Source organism: Liolophura sinensis, chromosome 2 (assembly GCF_032854445.1).
Source record: "Liolophura sinensis isolate JHLJ2023 chromosome 2, CUHK_Ljap_v2, whole genome shotgun sequence".
Lineage (NCBI taxonomy): Eukaryota > Metazoa > Mollusca > Polyplacophora > Chitonida > Chitonidae > Liolophura > Liolophura sinensis.
The window spans coordinates 16267224-16294980 of record NC_088296.1 but is presented as its reverse complement, the minus strand read 5'-3'; the positions used below and the strand labels follow the sequence as shown (position 1 = coordinate 16294980).

Sequence of the window (27757 nt, the reverse complement as noted above, 5' to 3'; positions counted from 1 at the left end):
TTATATAACGCAACAGTATGTGACGTTTACTATCTAAACGTGGTACATGTTTGATATAGTAAACATTTTTACATGTTTATCGGTTTTTAGCACTTCATACTAAAATCATTCTTACCGGAATTTTTGTTCTTGTGGAAAATATCCTCCACAGTACTATGTAAACATCTGAAATGTTTATTCTAACAAACATACCCCTTTAGTTACTAAGCTCAGTTTGTTTATGAATAAACTTCAAAACTGTAACAGAAACATGTTTCCAAGCGAAAAACTTTAATATGGTTTCGTCAGTAGGAGTTCTGGCGTTAAACGCTTGTCGTGACTTCACTCTATTAAGAAACCATAATTTCTCCTTCAGGAAGGATAGTAGTCGTACTTTACTAAATTCGTCTGTATACATGTCACATTACATAAACAATCAGAACTAAAATATGGTCCCACACTATCTGCACATTTTGTATCCCCACTCCGCTCCCTTTTCCCACCGCAATGTACAGAAATTATATCACAGAAATTGTTTTCCATGTAACAATAATGCAACTCTTTGAGTGGTTCCGACCTTTTAAAAGGTTGCGACAGAGCTTTTTATGCTTTCTGACATCACTCCTTGCCTCATCACCGTGACCCCAGGTACCTCGGCGCTGTTCAAGGTTTAAGTACAAAATCTGTTAGTGCCGCCAGTGACGAAGAGCGAATGTTAAAGAGCGGCACATGCGCTGTGAGAAATGTGCGGTCTACCTGGTCTGCATTAAACGGTGATGATAACATATAACAGACTACACCAGGGAGAGTAAAACCACCACGACCGATGTGATAGCTCAGAAATGGTCATATTACCGGTAAAATTCGATCTCTTTGTCAGTTTATGCTTTCTAGCTGTTGCTATTGGAAGACCAGTGTCTTGGGTGTTGAAAAGTACATAGATCATTTTTTCTACAGATGGTTAAGAAATTTCTGCATAAATTTGTCATGGATGTTAACTTTCATTACGTAATCAGTTTGTTTTGAATTAGTAAAGGGTTCCCATTCCTTCGACTTGTAAAAACACACAGCATACATCAACATTTGCAGCATACCACCCATACATTTTACAGCGCATGCGCCGGTCTATACCTTTGGCTTTACGTTACTGCCACCAACAGCAAATTTTGTACAGAAATCTTGAACATCGCCGATGTCACTGTGGTCACGGCGATGAGGCTGGAAGTGGAAGCACAAGCAATCCATCTCAATCTTTGTCTCTAATAAAACTTTATTCATCTGCATTCTATTTAGCTAGAGTGTGTACAACATGATTCTAACCAAAACCTGAAACAATTTTATTAATGAATGCTGATTAAATAGTTTCTCGGGAGGAGACAAGTGACGAGGCTAAGCGTAAACAAACCTAAACAAGCTTGTCTACTGATGGCAGTGATGTATAGCGAAAGGTAAAGAGCGACGCATTCGCTGTAAGGAGTATGCTTACCAGCCTTTAAACCATCTCAGCTAACAAACTACCTCAACGCATATACCGTGAGGTAAGGCTTCTGACCCCACAGTGAACATTTAGAATTTGTAACCACCCCCATCCCGTCACCAGATCACACCCGTGCTTTCATTGTACGCGCTTTAAACGTTCAACGACACTAGCGTGGCATTTTACCCTATCTAACGTTCGTTGAACAGTGCTTGTCTGCCACCCATAAAGTTCGCCAGTAACTTGCCAAATGTCAGCGGTTTACGACGTGCATTGCGGTTTCCTCCACCACTGAAACTAATCGCCATCGTATAAGTGAAAAAGTACTGTGTATGGCGTAAAACAACGATCAAACAAATGAATAACTGGGTAAATGGTAATAAATCATATTAAATGGATACATGGGTAAAATATGGACTTGTGTACTTACCCTTTCTTAATTAACCAACATTCAGTGCAGGACAACATTAAATACACCACACAGACAAAGGTGTATAGTTGCATCATTTGCATGCTGCTTTGTGTATGTTCTCAGCTGGACATTGGACAGTTAAAAAGTCCCTTTTGTCCCAATACCAAATTTTGAGCAAAAATACTTCGCCAACTGTTGTCTGTCTCGTTTAGAACGTTGTCGTCTGGATTGTTTCCCAAAGGACTTCGCTTTTTGTTTCTCGTCTCTATATTTTTTTGTCCTTAAGTAGGTCAGGATGAACATTATTCAGGCGAAATCCAAGCCTCGTATTTGTCGTTGTTTACGAGCGCATTCGCATTGTGACATGGTGACGACGGCTGCAGAACGCACCGACGTTTTTGGCATGTTTTCAAACGAGATCTAATACAAAGCCTTTTGCCTGCTATCAATGGTCTCTAAAAGTCATAGTAGAATTCTCTGAATTCGTCAATACTATTCCGTTTGAACTATAGTCATGACTGAGTATTGGTATAGATTAGTTTTTTAAGTCGTTGTGAACAATTTTGGCCATATCGCCACAATATCTTTTTGTTTTCGTCGTCAAATGAAATATAATGCAAAGGCCTTGTCTTCAGTGGTATCTAATGTATTGTCGCTATTCCAGTCAAATCATTCATGACAATGGAACTGTGCTAATTATTTTACTTTTATACAGTTCTGAAATCGTTGTCAACAATTTTTGGTCATATCACGACAATATTCTTTTTTCGTCTTAAAATGAAATATAACACAAAGGCCTTGACATGCTTTCAGTGGTTCCCAGTTCATTTTTACTCTTCCATTCAGACCTGTCTTGACTAATTACTTTGTTTTATGCTGTTTTACAGCCGTTGTTAACACTTTTTGGTCATATCACCGCAATATTCCTTTTTCGTCTTAAATGTAACGCACAGTCCTTGACATGTTTTCAGTGGTCCCTAATTCGTTTTTACTCTTCCATTCAAGCCAGTCATGACTCAGGAATGGTTGTAATTATTTTCATTTAGGCCGTTTGAAAGTGGTTGTCAGCAAGTTTTGGTCATATGATCGCGGGGCCTTTTATTTATTAGCTTACTGTTTAACGCCATACGCAGTCATTTTTGTCTCTTTGATGGTGGTTAGTTTTAATGGGTTAAAGAAACCGGAGTGCCGAGGGTACATAGATCTAAACCACCGACACCTGATAATTTACTGAACTTCCTTCACGTGTGACATTAAAGTTGATGAGAAATGCTGCGTAAATAGCCACACGAGCGTTGTCAACCACTTATATTGCCACAAAAATGAAGGAGGAAGAATCCACAGATATACTATCCAACGCCAAGCTTGAACCGAAGTCCTTCCGCAAACACAAGCACAAATACGGCCATAATCGTGCAGAGCTGCACGTTGCATTGACACACCATGCTGAAGATACTAGGACACGACTCGAGTAGAACACAGTACATGGAGAGAGCGCAAGGCGTGTGTCAAAGAACGAACGCATGCGTCTAGAGGACTGATGCAACATTATTTATTTCATTGGAGTTTTACTTCGTACTCAAGAATATTTCACACATGGTACATGTAGGAGGAATACCGGCCAGAGCGCGGGGGAAACCCTTTAGCGGAAGCCAACATGAGCTGGACATGAACTCACAGCTATCGCACTGGTGAGAATCTCCCGTTTATATTTAACTGCCAATTAAATGAATAAATATCAATGAGGTTGTGTGCTCGGTTCGATTGTAACTGAATTTAAACCAGTGGCTTCCTTCATTAACTGTCCATTCGCAGTGACTTCCTGTAAGTTATGTCCGGTTTTCTCTACGCTCTGCCCGATTTCCCCTAAGCTAAGTTCGGTTTCCTTAAGGTTTCGTCCGGTTTCCTTTGAGCTGCTCGCTTTTCGGTTTCTTTAGGGCCTGTTTGGTTCCCTTAAGCTCTATCCGTTTTCTCTGAGCTTTGTCCGGTTTCCTTTAGGCTCTGCTCGGTTTTTTTCTTAGCTCTGTTCTCTTTCCTCTAGGCTTTGCCCGGTTTTCTTTTGAATCTGTTCGGTTTCCTCTATGCTCTGCCCGATTCTCTCTTGGGCCTGTTCGGTTTCCTCTTGGCTCTGTTTGGTTTCAACTGAGCTCTGTTCGGTTTTCTCTGGGCTCTGTCCGATATTCCCTACGCTCTGTCCGGTTTCCTCTTGGCTCTGCTCAGTCTACTTAGGCTCAGTCCGGTATCCCTAAGCTCCATCCGGTTTTCTCTTGGATCTGTCCAATTTCCCATAGGCTTTCTTCTTTTTTCATTTGGCTCTATCCGGTTTCATCTAGGCTATATTTGGTTTTCTGGTCTCTGTCTGGTTTCCTTAGGGCTCTGTTCGGTTTTCTATAGTTCTGTCTGGTTTCCTTTGGTCTCTGTTCGGCTTTTCTTTTGGCTCTGTTCGGTTTCCTCTAGGCTCTGTCTGGTTTCCTTTAGGTCCTCTTCGGTTTCCTCTTGGATTTGTCCAGTTTTCTTCTGGCTCTGTTTGGTGTGAGCTGAACTCAAGCTCACAGTGATCGTATTGGTGACAGGCTCCTCGGTCATTGTGTCGCCTAAGTCGCACGGCATATAGTACTGGATTTCCGGTTTACGCACGAAGCGATTTAATGTTAACTGGGTATTTTGTGTGTATACGTGAATCCCGCACGTAAAGCGCATGCGTAAGTCATTATGTAAAGTTGTTCTTCATTGGTCTAATTCTGCTTGTTTGGAGAAGATGTCATTGAAAACAATCCACAATATACACACAAGGGAAGGCAAGATACAAGTCTGAAACTTCATTAATACGCGGGTAAGGAGATTTGACGTTACGACAAGGGAGTGACATCCCTTTGAGATGTGACCTTGTCGTTTTTACGGTACGATAAGGTCAATAGAAACCTTTCGCTATAAGTTAGAAGTTTTAATTTGTAACTTCAAACTTGAATTAGTCTACTTTGAAGTTACAAATCGAGCTAAAGGTCTTTAACGTGACAATTTTAACGTGGGGCCTTGTATAGAATATAGAAAAAAAAACAATTAAACAGGTTTATATTCATCTTCTGAAATATGTTCTTGGGTAGGTTTAGGTTTAAAGTATTGATGATATCAAAAATGATATTCTATAGGTAGTTTGATCTCAACACGAAAACTGCCAGGCATGTTAAAAGATGGGGAAGTTGCCCTATCATGCCGTAAAGAGACAACAGTCATTCGCATTGGGACGTCACTCCCACTGGTGTAAATTTTTATTATTTTTATACCCTGATAACGGGCAGCCTGAGATGGAGGCTGTCCGTTATCAAGGCAGCCTCCACCTCAGGGGGAAAGGGCCTGCCATCAGGGCAGGTAATAGCCTTGATCACAGCCAATGTTCGACAGTGCCAAATATTACCAACTAAAATGCCTTCGACGTAATGGATGACAAACTGAAGCACAAGAATAATATATATTATATAAATCATTCTCCTCCTTGGTCATACTAGTTCAGTTAAATTAAACGCTGAGTTCTAATTTTCAACAATTTGTAATATTTACCTGCCTCAACGTTTAATCGTTGAATTAAAAAGGCTGGTAAGTCCACTCCTCAAGGCACTTTGCGGCACGAAGTAGGCATTTAAATCCACTTTGAAACGGCTGCAGACGCCAGTTTCTGAGAACAGGACCTTTATTACCACTCCTGCGAGTATAAATCATTTCCCGAGTCGAAATGTTGTTTGAATCCACACAAATATTTCCTTCTCCCTCGTCAAAATATCTTTGTGCTGTCCCGGTAACTCGGGTGTAATTGAATCTCAGAACCGCGTGTCAATATACACGGAAATCAACCTAACAAGACAAGATCGCAAAAAAAAATTCGAAAATGACAACTAGCGATGAATTCATCGGTCATCATGGATGTAAAATAAAAAGAACAATTTGCCAAGTCAGTCTAGTCTAAAGGTTCCAGTCAAGGCTTGCGGGTATAATGTGCACATCTGCTTCGATTTCCATGTTTTCTGCCTGTGGCCTCAAGATACAATCCTGATTTTGGAGGCACCCAATGCGTCGCGCGTTCGCACAGTGATATTGAAAAGAAAAAAGTCAACACTTTATCAGGTTTTCTGCACATAACTTCTCTAAAAATTGATTAAAACTTACAATAGTCATTGAAAAGACCCATCACCTCTCAGTCCACACCAGAAATCGGCGTGTGCTGCTGCTTTGGAGTGGACTTAACGGTCAACTATGTACGCAAAGTCCCTACATTACGAATTGAGTACAAGAAATTGTTGAAAACAGATCTCAACGTTTAATTTAACTGGACTATGGTCACACAACATATTGCGATCAGATGATAGACAGCCGGTAGTTTTACCTTTGTTTGAATTTTTCGGAGCAATGTTCGTTGGAAAACGAGTGCACGTTACAAAACTGCAGCTTCTCGTTTGCAACGGATTTGACGCTACAAATATAAACTCTCCTGTGCCCGGCTTCTGGTACTGGGTGTATGCATCGTGGTCACAGTACCGCATGGAACCGAGTCACGGAGAACAAAAAAAAACAAAACCTTCCTCACCCACTGGTGGAGCTCATTTGTGGCCGAGGCACGCTTGTCGAGTTAACAACAACAGAAGAGTGAAAGGATAACGCGTGACATCCATCAGACATTACGAGTTGAATTTATCTGTAAAGGAGAAAATGGGTTTCGAGAAATGGTGGCTGCCCGATCGGGCAGACTACGCGAGCCTATAACATGCCCGCAGCGATTTTTGCCTGCATTTGACATGCAGGCGGGCGTTAAGTTACACCACTGAGAATCTCCGTTGTCGCAATGACGTAACTCGAAAACTGCGTATTTGGGGCCTCTTTCACAAAACTTCGTTAGCCGTATTTCTCGTAACATTTTTGGTCAAAGACGTTATCCAGGTTATAGTGCCATGATTTACGAAAAAATTGATTGACGCAGTTTTATGAAGGAGGGCCCGATTCTTAACCTCAAGGCCTTTCATGAACACGGATTTGCCTAATTTCCCACCCGAACGTTTAGTAGGGACCTTGGTAACAACAATCAGCGGCGATATTTGGCCGTTTGAGTCGTCTAACTTTCAATGAAAGTTCCAACTTCCACCAGTAAACTTGCCAAAGGTCCGTGGTTTACGCCGGACTATCCTATTTACTCAACCAGCAAAACTTACAGTCATCATACTAAAATTGCCAAGGTGTTAAACAATGATCAATCAATCATTGATCAGGGGGTGATCTTAACCATGTAATATTTGTATATTAAGGCCACGCATAGTCTGTGTGGAAAAAATATAAAAATAACCCCCACCCCCACCCAAAAGAAAAAAAACGAAAAACAAACAGCCACTTCCGAATCACAATCTGTTTACTCTTGATTAACATGTATTTTATAATACATTACTTTGTGATATCTAATCCTATAATATTAGACTGATACATTATTTATACAGTCGGAATTCTTCATATCAATGATATTTTGGAAATTGAACGACTAACCTAACTGCTTTTGGGTTTCACGTATAGCACTGGTCGAAGTTTGAGGTGTTCACAGGGTGTTGAACATAGCAAACAGAAACACAGGTATCTCGACAGACTGAACAGTTTGTAACACAACATAATGCGTTCTAATATTGACCTTTATACCTAAATAAAATAGACTGACTGTCATATACAGACATTGTTCTCTAAATAGATTGCAAAAATTCACGTCTTCTTCACAGATTTCTATACTTGATCACAGATGTTTGTACGGGATAACAACACGCAGCACAGTCCTAACCACAATATTAGCAGTGGGTTGTGGTAGGATGGTTAAGATGCTGGTCTTTTTATAACTTGTACACACGATGCTGGTCTTTCTGTTCTTTGCAGACACGATTTGGTCTTTCTATCATTTGCACACTCGTTGTTGGTCTTTCTATCCCTTACACACACAATGCTGGTCCTTGTATCCCTTGCACACACAATGCTGGTTTTTCTACCGTTTGCACACATACTGATGCTCTGTCTATCCCTTGCACACACAATGATGGTCTTTCTATCCATTGCACACACGATGCTGGTCTTTTTATCCCTTACAAATACAATGCTGGTCTTTCAGCCGCTTGTACACACGAGACTAATCTTTCTGTCGCTTGCACACATGATGCTGGTCTTTCTATCGTTTGCACACACGATACTGGTCTTTCTATCCCTTACACACACGATGCTGGTCTTTCTATCCCTTACACACACGATGCTGGTCTTTCTATCCCTTGCAAACACAATGATGGTCTTTCTATCCCTTGCACACACGATGCACGAAATGCGGTGTCAGCTCTTGAGTATTCTCCCACTCTCGTTGTTTCTTGGGGCCATGGTGACAACACATACAGTGGACAAACGCAGAACAATTTGTTTGTGTCTAAAATGGATAAAACTACCCGAAACTCAAGCTTGATTTGTAAATAGTCATACTGAAACCACGTACTGTGTTTCAATTCAAAGCAATGAGCCGCTTTGAGATATGTCCGGAAAACTGATTCGTGACAGACTGACAGATTTATGTGGGTATGTATGCATATATGCTTGGGATTTAACGTCGTAATTTTTTCAGTCATATGACAATGATGAGTCATTAGGTGTGAACATACTGTGTCTTCTTGTGGCAGGGTGAGTCCATGTCTACAATGTGGTGACACCACTGAAGCATCATGCCGAAGACACCAGACAGGAGACCCCAACCAATCACATCATACTGACACCCGGCCAACCAGTCCTGTTTTCTTGCTCTAACGTCTCAGTGCTGAGCGCCAAGCGAAGTAGCTATAAGTGCGATTTTTAAAGTCTTTGGTATAACCCAACCTGGGTTTGATCCCGGGGTCTCGACTGACACCTGAAGTGTGAAGGCGTCATATAGGCGTCATGTCCGACATTCATATACAATTCGTAGTCCGTAAATGGCGTTCCATTTCCAAAACAACGTTTAACACTAGCTCCCAAAGACAAAGGTATGTATATATTTGTATAAGAAATTATACAAATAGGAAATAAAGCCGGTAACACACATGTCCTCCCCAGTACCCTGAGGGGATGGGGTGGGTGGGTGTGGGGAGTGTTGGTGTTGGAGAGGAGCTAATAATAACAAAATCATGTCAAACCCACATCTTATACGCATTTCAACGCTATCATACCACAACAGTATCGCTCCAAGAAGAAGTCAACAAGCAGCCTTGCCTTTTGATACACTGCCACTCAGAATCAGGTTCAGATTCAGAATCGTCTGACCGCTCATGCGCACATGACTCAGATTTGACGCTACTTCACCCGTCGAGTCGGACACTTTCGCCGCTTGCCGCTCGGCGTTTATTCGTTGCCCGGCCTTCTCCAGCCGTCTCACATCTTCTTGGTGTCGTTTTTCTCTCTCGTGTCTCTTTCCGTGTTTCTTCAGCGAGCAGAGCCGCGAGAAGGTCTGACGGCAGATCTCGCAAGAGTATGGTTTCTCTCCCGTGTGAATCTTGATGTGGTTTTTCAGATGAGAAGACTGTGTGAAACTCTTGTTGCACACCTTGCAAACGTGCGGTTTCTCGCCCGTGTGAATTCGCCTGTGTTTCTTCAGGCTTAGCAGTTGCTTGAAGCTCTTGTCACAGACGTCGCACGGGTACCTCCTCTCTTCGGAGTGAATCAGCTTGTGCTGCCATAAGTTTGACGAGTATGAGAAGCTCTTTCCGCAGACCTCGCATGTGTGCCGCTTAACGTCCAGGTGAACGTACGTGTGGTTCTTTAAGGCTATAGAGCTTTTGAAGCCCTTCTCACAAAGATCACAGCTGTATGGCAAGTCGCCCATGTGAACCAATTTGTGGCGCTTCAACTTGGGGAACTGCGTGAAACTCTTGCCGCATATATCGCAGGAGTAAGGCTTTGTGCCTGTGTGTATTCGCACATGAGTCGTCATCTTGCTTGCATATTTAAAACCCATCCCGCAGAATTCGCAGGTGAGTGGATTTTCCCCAATGTGCGACGCAACATGAGCCTTCAACTCCATTGGCGTGGAGAAAGTCTGCGAGCACTGTTTACATTGTGTCATTGTTGCACCATGGCTAGCTGGCTGTTTACGTGCGATTTCATGGCTAGAGGCTTTCACCGTGAGTGGATTACCATCTGATGACGGATTCTCGGATTTTTCATCCTCTGATTCACTTTTTTCGCTTTCTATACCAGTTACCTGAAAAAATAAAAAAAACTTGAAAATCAGATGTTGTCAGACAAATGTCACCAATCTGAATTAACCACACACACAAATTCTTAAGCAAATCATAGCACAAAACTTCTGCAGGGTCTAGGGCAAATTCCTGCCATGGCTCAGTTGGTTAGCGCGCTACCGCAGCGTAATAACCCAGGAGACTCTCACCAACGCGGTCGCTGTGACTTCAAGTCCAGCTCATGCTGGTTTCCTCTCCAGCTTATCTATTATCTTATGAAAGTATGGCCAATCACTAGCGCTGAAAGCGTCACGTGACAGTTTGCTGTCACGTCAAAAAACCTATTAGCTCTCGATTGTGAGTGTGGTTGCTTATGTTGGATAGACAAATATCTATGCAATAAATTGGACTTTGCGATTAGTTAAAGTCTTGAATTTTGAACCACACATTTCTGAGCCGGCAAATGAGAACGGCTGCCCGTGTCACAATGCCTACATGTTGGGCAGAGGATACTGCAGTAGCTTGTCAGGGTAATCTGGCAAGAAAACCGCCTCGGCGGAGTCATTACTTGAAGAAAAATATTATGACTTAGCAATATTTTTCCTTAGCAAAGTCCGGTTTATTACAAAAATATCTTCGCCAAACTAAAAGAAACACTGGCTCTTTGAACATGGAACAGAGACGATACTTTACGGTTGTATTTTCTCATCGTCGCATTGTTTTCTACTGATGGTCGTAGGAGAGCGCCTACGTTTTGTGACGTCACTCTAGATAGTTATAACATGGCAAAATGAGTGGCTAGGTATTGATAACTGTTTGCTATTTTTTGCTGATAAGCAGTGTAGATTTTTTTTTACATATTTTTAGAACATTTTTGAAATACTACTTTATTATTAGTTCAGCTTTAGTGACTGACTTTATGTTCACTTTAGGGCGTAAATATAACCAGTAAACACAATAAAGTCTTCAGATATAACAAAATGAGACTGTTTATCAACATTTTCAACTAAACTTTTTTTTATTCTTCCTATATTTATTTTTAAATAAAAAAACACACACACGCTAATGTTTTATTTCTAAGAAAGATTTTCTAAATCATATTAATTATGACCTGGTAAAAAGATGATAATTAACGAAGTGTAGTTCTGCTGATCCAAGACATAATGCAAATGCAGATTTTCTATAGTTTATCACTGGACAATTACATCAATTCTATGTTTTCTGTACCAATTACAATAACACAAATAAAAATTTACCATCTACATCATGTATTATGTACTTTGTGCCTATTGTTAAGTTTAAAGCGTCCTTTGCTAGTTACATGTACTTTAGTATATCATTTATGCTGATTCAGCTTATGACCACATGCCTGACATAAAACTGTTCCAGACAGTGCTCAGTATTACCTGATTTTCACTCGCAAAATGAATACACTGCCATGATTAAAATACTGGATGTTTTTTTTTTCATTATTACTCACTGTTTCCAGCTTCTTTGTTGCTGAGACATCCCCAGGGTCATCATCAGTGAGCGGCAAATTTTGACAGTCATCCGGTATATCAACGCCTGCAGGTCTGTCTTCTATACAGGCGGGTGTAAAACTCTGATTTCCACACAGTAATGAATTACTGGAAGGCACCTCTGTGAAGTCCAAAATGACCTGGATCATCGCTTCAGAAACTTCCATGGTGGGCTTTCTCCAAGAGGGTTTGAATGGTACAGTAACTTACCTATCAGACAGACTAGAGTGGTAAAGAAGAAATGTCAGCAAACAGCAAACTTAGTATGCAGGATCAGAGTAGAAACAGAGCAATAAATAACAAAAACAGCTAAACAAAATGCCTGGGGAATGTTGAGGTTTGGCAGACTTAACATTATGGTTAATTTACTTATTTATTTGATTGGTGTTTTACACAGTTCTCATACAGGATGTCGGCCAGGGAGGAAACCGGGCAGAACCCAAGGGAAACCCACAACCATCCGCTGCTTGCTGACAGACCTTCCCACATACATGTACAACTGGAGAGGAAGCCAGGATGAGCTGGACTTGAACTCAAGGCGATTGCAGTGACAGACTCCTCTCACAATGGCTTCTGGGTCATTGTGTTTTACTACTCAGCCAATCACCTGGCAATGCAGGCCACTAGATTCCACATAATCATGGAATTATGCATTGTTTGCTTTGAAGAGTTTCTATTGTTTTTTCAGAGACAGTGAAGGGAGTTGCTTTTACACAGCTAACAGTGAGACAATGATATCTGGTCACTTTGTACCCAAATCACTTCACAATTTTGTCCTCAGGTTATTTTATACCTTAACAGAATACAACTTGAAGAATTATCAAACTGAACACCACACACATGTACTATTGGCTAGGGCATAAAGTGAGTTGGGAATCACTAGCTTGCTACCGAAATGGTTTTTATATATAGTTAGTTTGGCCAAGAATGGCCCCAAACCAATGTCAAATTACCAATTACCAAATTTAAAAACCTGATGCAGTTACCTGCCCTTGTCAAATATGTCTTGGTTCTCAGTACAGCCATTCACTTTGAGCATCACCAAGGAATCTCCGGCCCATGTGGCTGAGGAAATAACCGATCAACATTGTGCTTGTGATACATCAACGGATGAAAAGATAAGGAACACAAGTGTCAACAAACTTTAGACTGTGGAGACGTATTTCATGGGTAATTTTTGTCTCAAATGCTGTGACAAACTGCCACGGCAATTGCATCAGGCTTTCAAATGGAATAAGCTCTCATGTTGGTTTGGTGTCATCCCTGGGTGATCACAATTTGGCCAAATCCAACGTCGGAGCAATCTCGGACTAGTCAGAATGTTACGGTACCAGAAGTAAGGAGGGAGACCATCTCGCTTGCTGAATTAGTCTTGCTCCATAAGCTCTCATAAAGTATTTAGTGCACCATCTTTCTTCTTGACTTCTGACCCGTCTATCTTTTTACCACTCACCAGTGGAGCTAAACTGCGAACTTATGAATGAGTGTTACTTTTTTTTTCTAATTTAAACAAACAACACACTACCCAGGTTGAATACTGGCCAACAGGTATCACGCAAAGAATAAGGGTGTTAAGTGTAATTTTCAAAATTAAAATGAAAGCATGAATATCGAGAATGTTTCCCTCTGGTAACAGAACTGTTGTTTAAATGATCTTTACCTTGTTCGAAAAACCACAACTGAGACAAATGTAGCAAGTGACAGTTTACTGGACGTGGCAAACATTTGCAAGATTGCAAATGTAAGCTGGTGTCCTCTCCACTAACTGGACATGCGCATTCTCCACTGTCTGGTAAAAAAAAACAGTGCCTCTTGACTGGTGAAAATTTGACATTTACAAACACTGAATGGGGAGGGTGTAAATGGAGATCCCATATCAATTACACACAGCATAGGCTGGCAATGACCAAGTCAAACAACACTGTACCACAATGGTTTGTGGCTTACACTTTTCATCCAACACTGGAACGTTTTTGTTTGAGTGCGTTATAAACTATTTTTTCGTCTCATCTGTACACTGCAACCCGCTCTGGGCTCATTGATCGATGTTATATTTTACCTTGGTTGGAGATTCATCCATGCTGAAACAGGACAAACTTAAAAGTATAAATTGTTATTGTTGTAAATCTCGTGTCACACCATGCTTTTGGTGAATTCAATAAGCAAGTAAGAAAATTGTGTCAAAATTATTTCTGGGTCATAGAGTGTAATTAATGACGCTCGGTCATCCGCTAGGAGGTGTAGTTAGCTCCGGAAGTTTCAATGAACAGTGAAATTATTTGGGTACGAAATGACTTGGTACGAAAGGGTTTGACGCGAAATGATTAGAAGGGCTGTAGTAACCGACATGTTAGTTTGACGGGTACAGCGTTGTTGTGGTTTTCCTCGATGACAACGTCAAATTTCTTACCTGTCTACAGCAGAATCTAACTCCTTGGATCCCACTGACATGCGAATATTGCTTTACATTACAGAATTACTGCATTGTATGCAGGGGTTACTGTGGTAAACGTACAGCAGAACATCTTTTCTACACTTGCCGCAAAATTGACGAGAAGACGCTAGTCTTCCAACCGGAAGTTTGTGCGAGCAATCGCTGTGGTGTCTGTGGGGCGATATTCTGAGGGCGCAGTGAAAACTAAAACCCGCACGATTTTCGGAAACCCAGACTTGAATACTATAGAAACGTTATAGCTTGTGTGTAGTTAAATGAGGATGTAAATGTGCACTTGACTATCCACTGATTTAGCTGCAGGTCATTCTGAGGGTAAAATAACGTTCGCAGTGAGCCTATTAGTTAGCCCGCAACTAGATGAGAATATTACACAGATTAAATACACAGGGACGGCCCTTCTATTTTCTTAAAGTGCCTCACAACCATCACTCCGCAGAATATGCAGCTAGGTTAGCAGTAGGCTACCACGGATATTTGATGGGACATAATTAGCTTACCTAAATTTAAATAATTGTGGTGTCAAAGTACGCGTTCAGGACTACATGTAGGCTTAGCCTTTGCATTGTTTTAATTTATTAATTAAAGGGTGTTTTACGCCCTACTCAGGAATATTTCACTTATACGACGGCGGCCAGCATTATGATGGGTAGAGGCAGAGCCCGGGGGAAACCCGCGACCATCCACAGGTTGCCGACAGACCTTCCCAGGTACCATTGTTTTAATGTTATTATTTGTGAAATATGATGCCAACACTGACAGCATTTTGAGTAATTCTACAATAGTGATAAAAAAATCCATATGACATCGCTAACTGAGGTAAATAGACAATTATGTGGCCGTATTTCATATGTTACGTGTGGCCATTTGAACATATGAATAAATAAATGAATAAAAAAATAAATAAATAAATAAATAAATAAACAAATAAATAAATGAGTAAATAAGTAAAAAACAAAGTACATAAGCCACAAGCAAACAAACAATTAAGGAAATGAAATATAGACCCATGTGTGTCCTTTCACAACTCATGCTGATTTCCTTTTACCGCGAGCGATCACAAGTCCATTGGTATCTACGGTATTTCTGCGAATCGCTATAGGTAGCTCAAGTTTAGCTTTAAATCATGACAGTGGCTAGGGGCGGCCAGTGGTAAAATGATGTCATGAAGTTTTTGTCCAATTTTCTGCATTAAGAAAAGTCACTTAAACCAACCGCCCATACATGAGATTTGTTTTTCGTCCTTTTATTTTAGCGGGCATGGCTCAATTAGCAAGTCTCATACGACTACGATTGAGTCCTCCGTACGCAAAGCGCGTTTTTGACGAGATCTGGCCCAAATTTTCTAAATCTGTGCCATGTATGTAACTTTACAGTATCATGCGTTGTGTTACTGCAGTCGCAAGCCTCACTTGGGCATGAAATAATGTCGAGATTATTTGTAAAAGCATAGCGATTGTCTCCTGTTGTCTGTGATGTTCGCACAGAGAAGAATCAGATGCCTGCAGTGTAAGTACCGCTGTGACGTGACACGATCAACGGTGGCTCGACCTAAGCGGAGTAGATTTTTTGATGTTTGATGATCAAATTCTGTCGTTTTTCTTCCGTTTTCCAGGTTTCAACCAATCGGAATGGATTCAAGGGACGTCAAACTACCCATCTGCAGTTTGGATTGAGTGAGTGAGTGAGTGCCTGGGGTACGTCGTACTTAACAATTTTTCAGTCATATGACGACGAAGGAAAACTTAGGGTGTATGTAATGTGCCTTCTTGTCGCAGGACGGATTTCCACGGCTCTTTTTATCTAGTGTTGCTTCACTGAGACGACTTACCGAAGGCAAGTAAGCCGTCTCGCCCGAGCCATTATACTGATACGGGTCAACCAGTCGTTGCACTATCCCGTCGTGCTGAACGCCAAGCGAGAAAGTTACACCTTCCTTCTTTCAAGTCATCGTCTTAGATTCGACTCCGCAATCTGATCGGTCAAGGGTCACGAGGCTACAGGGAGAACAGAGAGGACTTCCACAAATTTCGTATATGGCCTCGTATAAATGTTAAAGCACCACAAAGCGATGTCATTCACGACGAAATTTACCAAATGAAGAAAATGATTTACGAAGTTTTGTGAAAGTAAGCTCAGCGCATTAGGCGACTAGACCACCCAGTGCCAAAGGGCGATAGTACTTGGTAACACATTTGATCATTTGTGTGACATTAAGAGTTAGCAATAATTGTCATAAACAGCAGGTTAAAGGTATGTTTTAGGACACCTGACCTTTGGAAACATGTACATAGGCCCATGTTAAAGGGACGCAGTAAAAAATATCCATTAAGTGCGTTGTTAACAAAGAAAGCTGTGGAGAGGGCGTCGACCAAGTAATAGCCCACAATTGAGCATTAAACCTCAATTGGGAAAAGGTTAAAGCGTGATGTTATTGACCAAAATAACCTTATTTTCAGATGAATTAAATGAAGTGCGCAGGCAAGTTTGTGCATTTGTAAATCAGCGATATCCTGTACACAGACTGTATCCTGTATTCAGAGGGTATAACATCTAAGACATAGACACATTTGCAAATGAAACCACTGATATATGGCTATAATGTACACATTTGGCAAAAGGGACCATTGACATAGGGATATAATGTACACATTTGGCAAATGGACGCATTAACACACGGATATTATGTCGCATTTGGCAAATGGAAATATTGACATACAGATATAATGTACACATTTGGTAAATGAAACCATTGACATATGAATATAATGCACACATCTGGCAAATGGAACCACTGGAATATGCCTATAATGTACACATCTGGCAAATGAAACCATGGCATATGGTTATAATGTACACATCTGGCAAATGAAACCGCTGAAAATTGCTTATAATGTACACATCTGGCAAATGAAACCAAAGACATATGGCTATAATGTACACATCTGGCAAATGAAACCAATCACATATTTTTATATAACGTACATATACATGATGAAGGTATAAATGATGGAATTATAAATGACGAAGGTATAAATGATGGAGGTATAGATGATGGCGGTGTAAATAATAAAGGTATAAACATATGCAGACTGAGGAACAAATGGTATCACAGCCTGGATATAGGCGTTTTGAAACTTGGATATACATGTTTCATGACATACAGGCCTATCCATTAGGGTATAGAGGTAAAACGTCCTGAATATCGACGACAATATTTACTGAACCACTGGCGAATACAATATAAGTGAATACAATATAAGTGAATACAATATAAAAGTATAAATGTACACAGACTGAGCTAACCAAAGCATTACCACCTGAATATAGACAGTTTTGCAAATGAAACTATAGGCATAAATGGGTATATCACGAATAGAGGGCATAACATTACAGATATAGATAACTTCAGCCATTTAAACCTCTGACCTATCTGGAATGGATATATCATGGAGGCACAAGTGCATACAGATAAGGCTGCTATAGGGGTTTTTAAGCACTTGAATATATGCATGCTTGGAAAAGAGATTACTGGCGTAAAATAAATATATGTAAAACATTATTGTACATTTTCATAATGTAGAAAACAGCCTAGATATTGTAAGATTGGGCTACTTAAACTCATTAAATTTTTTTTTAGTGACATACTTTCAACGGGCTGTAAACGAGAGCTAAAAATTTCTAAGTTTGCACCAAACGATTGACCATCCACATTGCCACAACACATTAGGCCTAATGGTTTGTTTATTTATTTGATTAGTGTTTTACGCCGTACTCAAGAATGTATTTCTCTTATAACCACGACCTCCAGCGTTATGGTGGGTGGAAACTGGGCAGAGCCCGGAGGAAACCCACGACCATCCGCAGGTTGCTGCAAACCTTCCCACATGCGGCCGGAGAGGAAGCCAGCATGAGCTGGACTTGAACTCACAGCGACCGGATTGGGGAGAGACTCCTGGGTCATTACGCTGCCCTAGAGCGCTATCCAACAGGCCTAATGACATGTGGGTGAGCATAGTACACATATAATGACATATATATAGCCCGCAGTTTTGAAAGGGCATTTTCATTCACTTGCAGCATAACGAAGCCGAAAAAACGACATGCTGACTAGAGTACTGATATGCGCTCTTCTCCTCGCTATAGCGGCGGGTAAGTTACTTCGACAAGAACTATTTTTAGTTTCTTTGGCAACTCCGGCTGAATGGAAAGCTCACAACACAAGTTCAATTCCAAGCCTGGGCAAAACCTGAGATTTGAAATTGTTAATTTTGGTACAACATTGAACGCTGTGATTGACACCGTCTCGCTATTTATTTATTTATTTATTTATTTGATTGGAGTTTTTCGTTGTACTCGATGATAATTCACTTAAATGACAGAAATCAGCATTGTGAAGGGAAGAACCGATCATAGCCCAGGCAAAGCCACAATCAACCGCAGACCTTGACACGTAGAAGAAGGAAGCCAGCATGAGATGGGCTTGAACTCAAAGCGATCGCATTTAGGAGAAGCTTCTGGGTCGTGGTTCTAACCACTAAGCCAAGGCTTCCCAAAACAATATAAAGGCAGGCTTATTAGCAACAGTGGTTTAGGATTAATATGGATCATGAAAGTATCGAACATATTTAGGGTGCCAACATTTGATTTGTAGTACGCAGCTATTTTTCATGCTTTCCTGTTTTCCGTCATATTCTAGCGAGAACAGCGGGAAAATGCCCACCGGTCTGCTGGAAATTCTGCCCGTTTGGAAATGAAAGAGACAACAAAGGATGTGAAATCTGCAGATGTCGTCCACGTAAGTGATTACACGTGTAAATAGGGAAGTCTTTTGTTCTGACAGGCTTATGGCCAAAATAGGGAGAAGGGAACAGATCCAGCTGACAGGGACTGGGGAAAAGCATCTGCTTTCAGGAGGAGAGATATAGCGCCTGTGCTCCTAGTAACGGGGACGGATTGGGAAGGGGGTGGAGCCTGTGCTTATATAAATGAGGGAACAGTTTTAGGAGACTTTATCGCGGTGGCCTAATGGTTAAAACGTCCGGGAACCATGGATCAAATCCGGGTCAGGCCATACTAAAGACTTTAAACATGGTACTTGTTGCTTCTGGACTGTCTTGTCTGGTGTCATGTAGATCTTTGTTTTGGACAGGCTGAGAAGCACAGAGTTTTATTGTTAACAAACACTATAAAACACAGCACTGCTTTAAAGTCACACTACATGTATTTGAATTAGCGTTTTGCTTTATAACCATTTTTTAGAAATATTTCAAGGTATTCATCCACGTTTTGTCATGTACAGTGATTGCCTGAAGGGTATGTCTGTATACTGATATATGGGATTAACGTATCAGACTATCTGTTGTATTAGTTCCAGCTAATATACGTCAGAATATATTCAAGCTCTCTAGCCGTCTCTTTGTTGCTGACACTTCTCCGGATGGTTCATGTAATGTAGAGTAAAGAGATTTATCATGTTTTGCTTAAATGGTTTCGTAGCGATGATATTAGCGAGTGTTCGCTAATGGCGGTTGTATGTATTTTCGTCTTCTGTATATATGGTATTGCTATCCCTTCGGGGAACGCGAAAAAGACTGTGCAGAGGAATTCCTGAGTCTTCCCTGTCAACATCGTGGACTGGTTGCATCGGACGGACCTCACACACTGAGGACAAGGGCGGACTGCTTGTTGCAATCTCTCCTCAGTATTTGCCGTTCACGAATAAGACGGGGCGTGTCGTGTCAGCCGAACAAAACTTAAAGACTTGTCCAAGGAAGCCTCAGTGTTGACAGCGGCACATTTCCCGGCTGTTCCAAAGCTAGGTATCGCCTCTGCCGAAAACAACGCTTGCTCTATCGTCGCCAGTCATCTGCGAGCTGGAGAGCTGTGCGGACGTATAACACGTTCAGCGCGGTTCATATACAGCTCACCCACAAGCCAGCGTCTGTGGCGGCGTGAAGTCGAGTCCGTGTTCAGATTTTTTCTTCACGCTCTAGATTACTATCTACTCGAACTGCCTAAAGCGGGGCTTACTGACATCTGGGAGATGACCAAACCGACGAATTTATTAATAAGTGAAAACGGACCTGTACAGGTAAGTAATGGACTGCTTTGTTTTTGGCTCAGCTTTCTATCTTCTTGATTTGTTATCCTTTCTCCTGAATTCTGGATGGTATACTAATAAATTTATACTAACTAGGAAACTGTTTAAAATACCAGTGTATGTCTTCAACAATTTGTTTCTGTTGAAAATACTTTCAACAATTACTTGCACAATTATAAGGGGCCTACGACGTTTGTTCACAGCGGTTTTCTCCAGTATTTGTGGCAAATTTTGTATTTGACAGAATCAAATCAAATGACTGTGAAAGGAAATTGCCTTGTTTTAACTCCATTTTCGCCACTTTTCTGACTTTGTTTCTGCATTGTAGCAAACGTTCTCGGGTCACGGATTAGATGAACTAAAGGAGATTGTGTCAATGTTATCGTCAAGCCAGCACCTGTGTTGTGATAAAGACTTGTTCTGTTACAAACCAAATTGTGTTTGACACATACTTAAATATGGCTTCATGTTTCAGGAAGAAAAGTGGACGTACAGCTATGGGCGCAATCCTCGACCAAGCCTGCCAGATGAGACTAAGCCGACAGGATATTCCCTTACCGTTCAATGTCAGATACTTTAAGATCGTGGGCTTACTGTGCGTCCTTCTCGGGTGCGTGTTTTCCCCAATTATGGCCAAACAGCCTGCCTGTATCGTCAAGGGCCATCTGTATACGCAGCTACCGTGGTACGGCTATCTATTCCAGAAGACGTTCCGAAAAGAGATGGCTAAGATTCAATACCAGCTTTCGTTCCCGTTAAAGGAATGCTGTCTTAATTTATTGATATATTACGACGACCAGCTTCGGCATCTGAAGGAGGGGATGACCTGTCATGAACGGGAGGCTATTCTCTCCCCACAAAACAATCAGATCATTCCCTTGTCATTGTCGAACAAAACCAAAGGCTGTGTGTTGAGGAACGACACGGAGGAACCGATCGTCATCTGTGTCGGAGAACGAACGTTCGCCTCCAGCCGACCGAGGACGTGGTATTTCGCCGTCAGCAAATGCAATAAGCAGACTCCTACTAGTTTGTGGTATTACTTTAATATTAGTGGGTATTACAGTGAGTGCGATGCAGAGCCATTGGCTAAGACCTACATCCCGCCTTCCCGGGATCTGGACGATTGATAGCTTTATTTTCACGGATTACAGGCACGACGCGTGCCGTTGTCAACAACCTTACGGAAAGGCATAAAGGAGTTTCCCCCTGAAAAAAGGAAATACTAATCTTTGTCTTATCTTTGCTTATGCTACAAGGTGCTGTGGACAAAAGAGGCTTTTGGCTTGATTAAATCCATATACATTCTCCCCTTAAGGACAAAGTCCTTGTATATATGAGACGAGCACGGCAATAATATAACACTCTTAAAAGATATTTAAAATGTTTTGTGTATAAAATGAATATTATGGTTTTGCGGGAGATGAAGAAAGTTATGCCAAAAACATAAACTACAAAGAATAATTTTTAGGCATATTTTGTGCCCTCCAATCCATGCACATTTTCTATTACTGATTAAGAATTTCGGCAATGAATTTGCAGATAAATTACAAAATGATTCCTCATCATGCTCTGAGCGTCAGTATTTTGGTTCTGGACTATTATAATGACATCGAGCCGAAAATAATGTGAGATTATGAAAATACAGGGTGTTACTGAAGCACTATAGCTCCCTCTGCAAGATGTGGAATCCCGTCCGCCTGCTACTGACCGACTCCCGTAAGTCAGTTAGGCTCTCCCTGTATATTGAAATGGCATTCCACGACAACTCTTTTTTTTAAACTTCATAAAATCAGATTACCAAGGGTCAGAGTAATCATTGTAACATAGTAATAATATTAACGTGATTCGTCGTACGTGATCAGAGGAACATTCCAGCCAAGTGCCTTAAACATAGTAATAATATTATCGTCATTTGTCGTACGTGGTACCATTACAAGGGTCAGAGTCTGTACGTGTAGCGAGGAACATGACAGCTGGGTAGGTTTTATATAGTAATAATATTGTCGTCATTCGTCGTACGTTGTGCCATTACAAGGGTGGAGTTCGTACCCTTATACGGGCACCTGATAATTAATAAATGTCATGCGAGAAAATATTCTGAGGTAGTTGGGTTTGGCAATTGACCTGAAACTGTTGCATCCTGCAAGGGAACACCTGTAAAATTAACAATTAAAACGCCTTTCGTGCAGCCCATTTTTTCTGCTTCTCGGATGTTTCCGTGTATAACTTGCCAGCTTTCGGTCCAAGGAGAAGCTAGTGTTTTCTCTGGCGGTGCTTGTAGGAAAACTAAGCCCATCCGCAGGTTGCTGTGAGGCCTTCCAACTGACAACCTGAGGGAAAGTCAGCATGACCTGGACGTCAACTCAGATTGACGGCATTGGTGATAGTCTCCTTGGTAACTTTGCGTATTTTTTTATCCGCCATAAGCCTGTTCAAAACTGTGCATAGACTGGTGTCAAGGTTTGCCTATATCAAATACGTTAAATACTACATTAATCCTTCAGAGAATTTGGAAGAAGTCTACACCTGATGAGAATGACTGACGAAGATAGCTTTCTGTTTCGGATCCCTTTGGCCAGCAGACACCCGTAAAGTTGTCGTGGCTCTTGTGGATTGAACAAGATCTAGATTCAAGTTCATGTTTTAAAAAGGCTTTTAGAAGGCTATTTGAAGCCGTGGACATCATAGCACTGTTGTATATGAAGGCAATAACTGCGAAAAACAAAATCTTAACGACGCTAACTCGTACCTTGACTTCATGAGGTTCGAACAAACATGGCGGATATAGGATTGACGTCTCGATTCAAAAGTTTCAGCGGCTGAACTGTTGCTTCACAAGGGTTTGACATGTGTTAAACCGGCATAGAATGTGGGTTCCATGTCTACAGAGCATAAAGATAGACACGAGTTGGCAGCCCTGCCATGAAACCCATTTCGGGTCATACCAGAGAATTTACAGAATAGCAATTCTTGCTGCCTCTCCTGGCGCTCAACACTGGGATGATTTGTTCTTTGTAAACCATTTTTATGTTAATAATTGGTCAACGGTACCTCAGGAAAGTTTTTCGCTCAGATTGCTAGTTAAGTATTGTTCAGTGGCGGAAGCACTTTGTCGGCATATACTCTCCTTGACACAAGACGACACAATATATATATATGACTCCTCTTCAAAACTGTTGAAGTCCAAAGCAAGCAATACACACACACACACACGTACACACACACACACACACATACATACATACATACATACATACATACATACATACATACATACATACATACATACATACATACATACATACACACACACACACACACACACACATACATACATACATACATACATACATACATACATACATACATACATACATACATACATACACACATACACACATACATACATACATACATACATACATACATACATACATACATACATACATACATACATACATACATACACACACACACACACATACATACACACACACACACATACATACACACACACATACATACATACATACATACAGCACCTGTTAATAGGAATAGGGAATCGGCTCCCGTTAATAGGATTAGACAAAAGGCTCCTTCTACCAGGAACATGAAAACAGCTCCTGCTAAAAGGAATAGTCAAACAGCTCATGATAAAAGAAAAAGACAAACAGCCCCTACTAATAGCAACAGGCAAACCGTCTCTGCTGATAGGAATAGGGAAACAGCTCCTGTTAAATGGAATAAGGAAACAGCTCCTGCTGCTTAAAATAGGCAAACAGTCCCTCATAACAGGAATAAGCAAACAAATCCTGTTAAAAGGAGTAGGCAAACAGCTCCTGCTAAAAGAATTAGGGAAACAGCTCCTGCTAATAGGAATAAGAAATAGGAAAACAGCTCCTGTTACAAGGAATAGGGGAAAAGGGAGAAAAGGAATAAGGAAACAGCTCCTCCTAAAAGGAATAGGCAAACAGCTCCCGCTACTAGGAATAGGAAATAGTTCGTGCTAATAGGTTATTAGGAATAGGGCAAAAGCTCTTGCCAATAGGAACAAGGAAACGGCCTCTGCTAATAGGAATAAGCAGAGTCTGGCGGAAACCCACAGCCATCCGAAAGCTGATGGCAGACCTTTCCACGTATAGACGGAGGGGTAACCATCATGAACTACCATATTGATGAGAGACTCTTCGTGTAGTGCGAGCGAACTAACCACTTTGTCACGGAGGCCCTTTCGTCGGCGTACACGAAAAACATACCATTTGTTTACAGGAACATGGAACGGGTGTCGCTCCTGGGAATAGAGGGTGTAGGGGAAGAACGGGTGTCGCCCGTGGGAATAGGGGAAAAACTCCCTGTTTTACGAAATGGGGAATACGTCCCGTTTATTGGAACAGTAATAAATAGATAATATTTATCTATTATTTGATTGGTGTTTCACGCCATACTAAAGAATATATCACTTATCACTTATATAACACAATATTATATTATAATAACAAAATACATTATGGTATCACTGAGGCTAAAGACTTTCTGTTAAAATTAACAGATTAATTTTTTGAGTGTATCGTATAAATTTATTTATGTTTCAGCTCCACGAGCGCTCGAAGACTGCCCTCCCCTGTGTGGAGACGCTTGTCCGTACGGTAACGAACGGGACAAGAATAACTGTGACACGTGCCTCTGTCGGCCAAGTATGGAATTTAGTATAAGTTTACCAGTAGTAGGGTTGGGGAACTACTAGAAGTCCATATAGCCACAGTTCATTAGTCCCTCCATGGAGCTGCTGGTTAGTTATTAGTTATTCGAATAACTAATAACTAACTAGCTGCTAACTTTAGTGTGCTCATGGAGCCACGGTGCAGGTGGTGCTCGAATTCCAACTGTACATGCTTAGTTAGGGTGTATTGTTCTTTAAGTTTTGTTGTGACGTATTGTTGTGACGTTGTGAGTTGTGAGGTTAAAGAGGCACTACAATTTCAAAGTCCTCTTATTTTTAAGACAGCTTTCCTAAGTTATATATCCAATTACAAGGAACGATATTAAAATTGTATGTTGTACGGCATTTCGCCTTTGCCTGACCTTACACGTCTATACCATACAAAACATATCATATTACACACTACTCACGCTTTTCTGTGCAAATCCTCAGTTGGATAGCGCGCTAGCGCAGCGTTATGACCCAGAAGCTTCTCACCAATGCCAGCTCATGCTGGGTTTCTATCCGGCCGTATGTGGGAAGGTTTGCCAGTAACCTGTGGATAGTCATGGGTTTTCCCCGAGCTCTGCCCGGTTTCCTCCAACCATAATGCTGGCCGCCGTCGTATAAGTGAAATATTCTTCAGTACGGCGTAAAACACCAAGCAAATAAATAACTAAATAAATTTCTGTATAAATCAGTTAAGACTGGTCTTCTGATGACGCCATACGATAGCGTCTCGAACAGACGTCGCGGTTTTCACACGTAGCTTGGGTTTTAATCTTCACTTAGTCATGTCAAGCACATAGTATTGCAGCCTTCACTCTGTTTCAATCAAACGTTTTGCTCTTTGACATGGCTACACTGGTCCTTGTATATGCATTTAATTGTCTGAGGGCAACACGTTCTCTGCTGAGCTGAGTTTTACATTCTTCTGACGTTTTGATATTGATAACTCAGACTTTTTTTTTATTTTTATATTTTTTTATTATATTTATTCTTTAATTTTTATATTTTTAACAAAGAATTACTGAGACAGAAAAAAATGTAATGATTTTTGAACATAAGATGATAAAAGTTAAGATCTCTGAAATTGAAATCTCACACCATGGTGGGTTTTACACATAAAAATAGTTCGGAAATGTTGAGCCCCTAAAAGTACCTTTTAGTGTATGAAAACGGGTGTCAGTGGACCAGAGGATCGATATTTATTATCGATATTTATTATTAAAAATTGGACATTCTGAATCATCATTTTGGTATGAACACTTTGTATGATAAAATGAATGTTTGAGCACGATCTGTTCCTGTATCTGCCGTTACACAGCGTGCGTGGCCGTCGACGCATCAATGAAATATTCTTTAAGGTAACTTTGGACAGGAATTAAAATTATTCGGCACCATTTATATTTGTTTCAGTTCCTACCAATGAATTAGAAGACTTAGAGGAGATTTGACAGCTTATGCCAAACAGGGAGAGATGACGTCATGTCTGCAAAAAATAGAAGAACAGTCATGGGAAACACGTATTGCAAGAATAGAAGATTCACAGAGAGCAGTCATGTGAGAAACACTTATTGCAAGAATAGAAGATTCGCAGAGAGCAGTCATGTGAAACACTTATTGCAAGAATAGAAGATTCACAGAGAGCAGTCATGTGAAACACTTGTGAAATGTGCATGTAGATTCCGGTAGATGGAGTAAATCGATGGCGTTTGTTATTTATACGTTTTCTCGGCTTTATTTATTCGGCCATGTAACTGTTACTCAATAAAACAAATGTATGTGTACATCTAACATGTCGAAAGGTAGTACACACGAATTGAAACGTCATAAAAGAAATACTCTTCTGCATTTTACCTTGACTTCTTTCTGAAGGTGATTAAACTTTCTCCGTAATACCAGATTTTAACGCAGAATTTTACCTACAGCTAGAGAAGCGCGGATTTCTCCCGGTTCATTTCATCTGAAGAGGTTTTTAAAAATTTCCAAGACGTTTATATGCACTTGCTAAAGATTCCTCACGTTAAGCAAACAATATATTCTTAAGGTTCGAAAAAGGATCTTATTTAAAAAAGCTTCTAGCGACTACCTTTGAAGTTCCAGTGATGATCCGCTCAGCCAAACTTTATATGACCTACTCATGGTATCACGGTACTATATATGGCCTATTTCAATCGTATCGCTGATTTTCTTGAAGTAGATCCCCAGCGCTGGGCCTTCCAAACTGCAGTGGCTCAAGTCACACCTGTGTAACTCTCTCTGATCAGTTGGTTAGGAGGTTGTCACCTATTTACCTAAGGGAGGTGGTTTTCTCTGGTCACTCCGATCACGCCGGCGATGAACTAATCCGTCGTCGTACAAAATAAACAATTGTAGGATGTTTAGTACCAATCAAATGAATTAATATTGCTATCGTGAAAGATGAGAACTGTTGCTTCCTAACTGTTGCTTCCTGTGTGCCTGAATGCAAGCATGCTTGGTTTTTTTTCGTCGAACTTTACAACTTTTCAGTCATTTGACGACGAGGACTAATTACGTGTGTGGACATATACCGTGTGTTTTTGTGCCAGGGCGAGTCCATGCGGCCAAACTGCTGCCGCCACTGAAGTGTCATGCCGAAGACACAAAACCTGATATCATATCCCAACAAGTCACATTACACTAAAACCGGGCCAACCAGTCCTTTTCCCCTTTGCTCTTGCTGATCTTAAAGGGGTCTACTTCCTCCCCGGCCCTACGTGGGAAGGTCTGCCAGGGACCTGTGGATGGTCGTGGGTTTCCCCCGGGCTCTGCCAGGTTTCCTCCCACCATAACGCTGGCCGCCGTGAAATATTCTTGAGCACGGCGTAAAACAGGAATCCAATAAATACATAAATAAAGTGATCTAAAATAGCACAAATTA

General features: G+C 41.0%; 2 protein-coding genes across 3 annotated transcripts; one reads left to right on the top strand and one right to left on the bottom strand.

The window, feature by feature from the left end:
• Positions 1-8242: 8242 nt before the first annotated feature.
• LOC135462701 (zinc finger protein 678-like) lies at positions 8243-14129 on the bottom strand. 2 transcript variants are annotated; one of them, XM_064739924.1, is made up of 3 exons: positions 14006-14129; positions 11556-11817; positions 8243-10098 (listed from the first exon to the last, which is right to left on the bottom strand). In XM_064739924.1, exons 2-3 carry the CDS (start codon positions 11760-11762, stop codon positions 9094-9096), a joined length of 1212 nt encoding a protein of 403 aa, XP_064595994.1. In that variant the 5' UTR covers positions 11763-11817; positions 14006-14129; the 3' UTR covers positions 8243-9093. The 2 variants fall into 2 exon arrangements, with proteins under 2 accessions (XP_064595994.1, XP_064595993.1); XM_064739923.1 differs by lacking the exon at positions 14006-14129 and having other exon boundaries at positions 11556-11964.
• Positions 14130-18135: 4006 nt separating this feature from the next.
• On the top strand, positions 18136-26704 carry LOC135463188 (antistasin-like). Its single transcript, XM_064740504.1, has 4 exons — positions 18136-18199; positions 18747-18845; positions 24746-24847; positions 26272-26704. The coding sequence occupies exons 1-4, from the start codon at positions 18151-18153 to the stop codon at positions 26307-26309; spliced, it is 288 nt and encodes a 95-aa protein (XP_064596574.1). The 5' UTR covers positions 18136-18150; the 3' UTR covers positions 26310-26704.
• The last annotated feature ends 1053 nt before the right edge of the window (positions 26705-27757 follow it).